At 51.1% G+C, this 4,421-nt stretch overlaps 1 protein-coding gene across 1 annotated transcript; it reads left to right on the top strand.

Moving 5' to 3' along the window:
• Positions 1-3,136: 3,136 nt before the first annotated feature.
• On the top strand, positions 3,137-4,191 carry LOC136451980 (germin-like protein 1-1). Its single transcript, XM_066452658.1, has 2 exons — positions 3,137-3,362; positions 3,440-4,191. Exons 1-2 carry the CDS (start codon positions 3,242-3,244, stop codon positions 3,973-3,975), a joined length of 657 nt encoding a protein of 218 aa, XP_066308755.1. The 5' UTR covers positions 3,137-3,241; the 3' UTR covers positions 3,976-4,191.
• The last annotated feature ends 230 nt before the right edge of the window (positions 4,192-4,421 follow it).

Raw genomic sequence — 4,421 nt, 5'->3', positions numbered from 1 at the left:
ATAGCCTCGGAACCGTAGATCATAAAGAAAGACGTGTAGCCGGTGGCCCGGCTAGGGATCGTTCTCAGGCTACAGAGCACCGCGGGAAGCTCGGCGACCCATCGTCTGTCAAACTTGTTTAACCGGTTGATGATCCCAGGCTTGAGGTCCTGTAGGACCATGCCGTTTGCGCGCTCGAGTCGACGGCGACTAACCAGCGGCCATGGTATGACAGGGCTTAATTAAACTTGCCTCCCAAACTCGATGCTTTGTCAGGGTGCCGAAGCAAGCGCGCCCCACGGCTGCTCCGCCTCGCAACTAACGAAACCTAAAAGCTGTATACAAGAAATGCGCATGCATCAGACGATAATTTTTCCTGCGTAATCCCGCATTAACTAACTGTACCTCCGCTCAAAACAATGGGGAGAAAACCCCCACCCCACGGCGATAAGACGAGGCGAACAGGGCGGCAGGAGCAGGTGCGACCAAGCCACTGAGGTGAAGGTGAGCGCACTGCGGGACGAGGCGACGGCAATCGTCAGGGACAGGGAAATGCCGTGCACTCACTCGTCATCGCCTGCGCGTCAGCACATAGCAGCAGCCACAGGCCCACAGCAGAAAAAGCACATCGCGGTAGCCACAGCAGGTGCCTGACAGCGACGGCCGAGCTGATTGCTACTAACTCCGGACCGCCGTGGTCTCATCTTGAACAAGACAGCGTCGGTTGGTCCTGTCTCATCTGGTCATCTGTGGCGTCGAGTCTGTCCGCGCGCGTCGCAAGGTGGTTGCTGGGGTTGGTGAACGTGCCGTGAAGCCAGATGCCGATTTATATTTAGCACTCTATTTCAAGCCGGCCACTGTCTCATCTGGTCATCTGTGGCTGTTGTTGGCACTTGGCATTGGTAAAATTAGTAAAACGGTACTGCAGTGGTTAGTAGCACTCTATTTCTTCGCAAAAAAAAAAAAAACAATCTCAGTCCCACTTTTGTTCACCCTATTTCTTTGCAAAGAAACAATCTCAGTCTGAACATGCAGCTGCTGCTAGACGACGATGGCAGCAGCAGCAGCTTCATTGGGTATGTTGCAAGCAACAAGCGACCACATTTGATTAGTATTCAGCCTGTTCGTTTCGGCTGAAACGATCGTGGATTATTTCTGTTGGCTGGTTTGGTGTGAGAGAAAAATACTGTTCTGACTTATAATCCACGATCGTTTACGACCAAGCGAACATGCTAATTGGTCTTAGGATAAAGTATGTTTCATTTTCGTATCGTTGGCCGCTGGTCAAGCTTCGCAAGCAAACCCGTGGCAGTTGGAACGACCGGTGCACCATCAGTTTGTTCACTTTTGATGGCAGTAAGATCGGACTCCTCGAGTTCAGCCTGGAACCCTGGAAAAGAGAAGTGTCCCGCTGTTCCCCCTAATTTTTCTTCTCCGAATTTTGCAGCAAAGGAATGGAAGGAAGACTCCTCCGGTTCAGCCTGGAACCCAGGGAAAACAAGAGAAGTCCCCCGGCGTTGCCCCAGTTTTTCTTCTCTGAACTTTGCAGCGAAGGAATGGAAGGATATTCCTGGTTGAAGGAGTCATCGCGCTGATCTACCGTTTTCTCTTCTCCCATCACTTTCGACATCAATCTCACGCATCCTCGGTGCAAAGAGGATCAATGCAGACAGAGACAGCAGACAGCTAGCCTCTGGGCAAGCAGGGTATTATAAATGTATGTATCACTGCTTATCCGTTTTGTTTAGTCAACCAATTCAACAAACTCCATTATTCGCATGAAAAATCCTCAACTTGGTCTGTTTGTGATCATCACTAATAATATATATATACTAGCACCAGTGTACCGGCAACATGGCTCGTCAGAAAACTGGTCCAGAATTGCGCCTAAACAAAAATGGTACCACCACCGGTGCATAAAATAAATAACGTGATCCTGAAACAATGTCCTGAAAAATAGTACGACTGCCAGTCTGCCATGTGTAGGTAGGAGCCAACCGTTTGAGCTGCATCGCATGGTTCCTTCTGCAAGGGGGACGCGTCAGGCCCGTGCAATTAGGGCGCTGTCTCCCCTTCCTGCATTTCTAGTGATCCGGACCGTTCGTTCATCCAATTAAGCAACGTGCAAGTGCGACGCGACGACGAAACGGCGCAAAAAACGCGTACATGACGTCGAACACGCACAGGTCGGTGTCCGAGCGCTGCACCTGCTTCGTGGCGGCGCACGCCTGCGCTGTGCGGTACGTGCACCGGTAGTAGCCCCTGCAACCGCAGCAGCAGTACGCGTCAGTATATATATATATATATATATATATATATATATATATATATATATATATATATACTCATATGTTACCTAAGGTCTTGTTTAGATTGTAAATTTTTTCACTCTCTCTCTATCACATCAAATTTTTAAACACATGTATGAAGTATTAAATATAGATAAAAAAATAATTAATTACATAGTTTGATTGTAAATTACGAGACGAATCTTTTGAGCATAGTTAGTCCATTATTGAACAATAATTGTCAAATACAAACGAAAGTGATACAGTGCCAAATACTGATTCCTAACCTCAATCTAAACAAGGCCTAAATCAGAAACTTCTGTCACATGAATCGAATTGCTTCGCTACGAAATTCGTGCAGAATTTCTCGTGAGATACGATTCACCAAAACAGAGGCCGTACGTTATAAACATGTTGTACATATGAAATTAATCTGCATCGTCAAGTTTTCGGTGTTGATGGTTGAGGGTTTACCTGGGAAACTTGGCGCCGAGGATGTCCTTCTGGCCGTACTTTCTCCAGCTGAAATTAAACGCGACGACGACGAAACGGAGCAAGAAATTAAACGCGACGACGAAACGGAGGCCGATGACGAACGAAACTGGAAGCGGTGGTCCCAGGCACAGAATGAAACTGGAAGCGGAGGCCGATGACGCACAGCTGCATCGCATGGAAGCGCTATTCATCAGTCTGCCACGCACAGGCACAGAATAATAATCAACGCCGCGCCGTGCCCACGCTGCACAGTCTCCCCCCACGTCTTGCTTGCTTGTCCTCGCACGTTCTTCTTTTCCTACCCCGTCGTCGCCTTCTTCCCCGGTGGTTCCTTCCAGAGATCCAGTAGTCTCCGGTCCCTGCCTATAAGTACGGGCTCATAGTGTGCTCCCATTTCATCACGACACAACAACACTACTCATCGCTCACCAACGTGCAGATTAAGGAAGCAGCAGGCCGCCCACTCACTGACCGCGGTCATGGCGAGGATCCAGCTCTACGTCGCCGCGGCCTGCGCCGTCGTCCTCGCGCTCGCCGCCCCGGCTCTCGCCGGCGACCCCGACATGCTCCAGGACGTCTGCGTCGCTGACTACGACTCCCGTGAGTAAAAACGAAACCTGTCGTCGGTCATCTCAAGTCGTTTCTTTCCACTTCTGACCCGTGCGTGCACCGTGCAGCGGTCAAGCTGAATGGGTTCCCGTGCAAGGCGAACATCTCGGCGGACGACTTCTTCTTCGACGGGCTGAGGAAGCCCGGCAACACCAACAACGCGGCGGGCTCCCTGGTGACGGCGGCCAACGTGGAGAAGTTCCCGGGCGTCAACACGCTGGGCGTCTCCATCGCGCGCATCGACTACGCTCCGGGCGGCCAGAACCCGCCGCACACGCACCCGCGCGCCACCGAGATCATCTTCGTCCTCGAGGGCACGCTCGAGGTCGGCTTCATCACCACCGCCAACAAGCTCTTCACCAAGACCCTCACCATGGGGGACGTCTTCGTCTTCCCGCGCGGCCTCGTCCACTTCCAGCAGAACAGGGGGTACGGCCCCGCCGCCGTCGTCGCTGGCTTCAACAGCCAGCTCCAGGGCACGCAGCAAATCGCCATGACGCTCTTCGGCGCCACGCCGCCCGTGCCCACCGACATCCTCGCCAAGGCCTTCCAGATCGGTAACGGGGAGGTGGAGCACATCAAGGCAAACTTCGCGCCCAAGTAGAATACCAGGCAGCGTCTTCGTCTTCCAATATCTGTCTGCATTCGTTGGTTTCTCAATAAATCCCGCGGTGCCTGCCGTTAGTGATCGGAGTGTGCAGTTCGATTTGTTCATCTTCGGTTTGGTTCCAGACATTGCTCACCACGCTTGTTGCTGCTAATTTGTGTGGAGCAATTGCTTGCACTGTCCTCCTATAAATAAGATAATCAGTTTTATTTATGGCTTGCGTTGCTTTGACTTGGTTCTTGTTAAGCGTCTCCGACAAAATGACAAATTATGAGATGATGAATAGCGCTTAATCTGTGCATGCAAATTGTTTGAGAAATTAGTAACAATGATTCGCGGACGCCTTTGGCTGTCCTTGTTCCACAACTGCATGCAGTTTCAGTGTCGTCAGGCCATAAAGTCAACGGTTGACAAGATTTTTTTGGGGGGGATGGGAAGTTCTA

This window comes from Miscanthus floridulus, chromosome 5 (assembly GCF_019320115.1).
Source record: "Miscanthus floridulus cultivar M001 chromosome 5, ASM1932011v1, whole genome shotgun sequence".
Classification (NCBI taxonomy): domain Eukaryota; kingdom Viridiplantae; phylum Streptophyta; class Magnoliopsida; order Poales; family Poaceae; genus Miscanthus; species Miscanthus floridulus.
Note: the sequence above shows the minus strand (reverse complement) of the source record. Positions and strands in the feature narration are given on the sequence as shown.

Bases quoted from the DNA above. Each gene is read 5' to 3' on its own strand.
- LOC136451980 (XM_066452658.1), top strand. From the start codon at position 3,242: ATGGCGAGGATCCAGCTCTACGTCGCCGCGGCCTGCGCCGTCGTCCTC. The intron at 3,363-3,439 runs GTGAGTAAAAAC...TGCACCGTGCAG, and splicing joins CGTCGCTGACTACGACTCCC to CGGTCAAGCTGAATGGGTTC.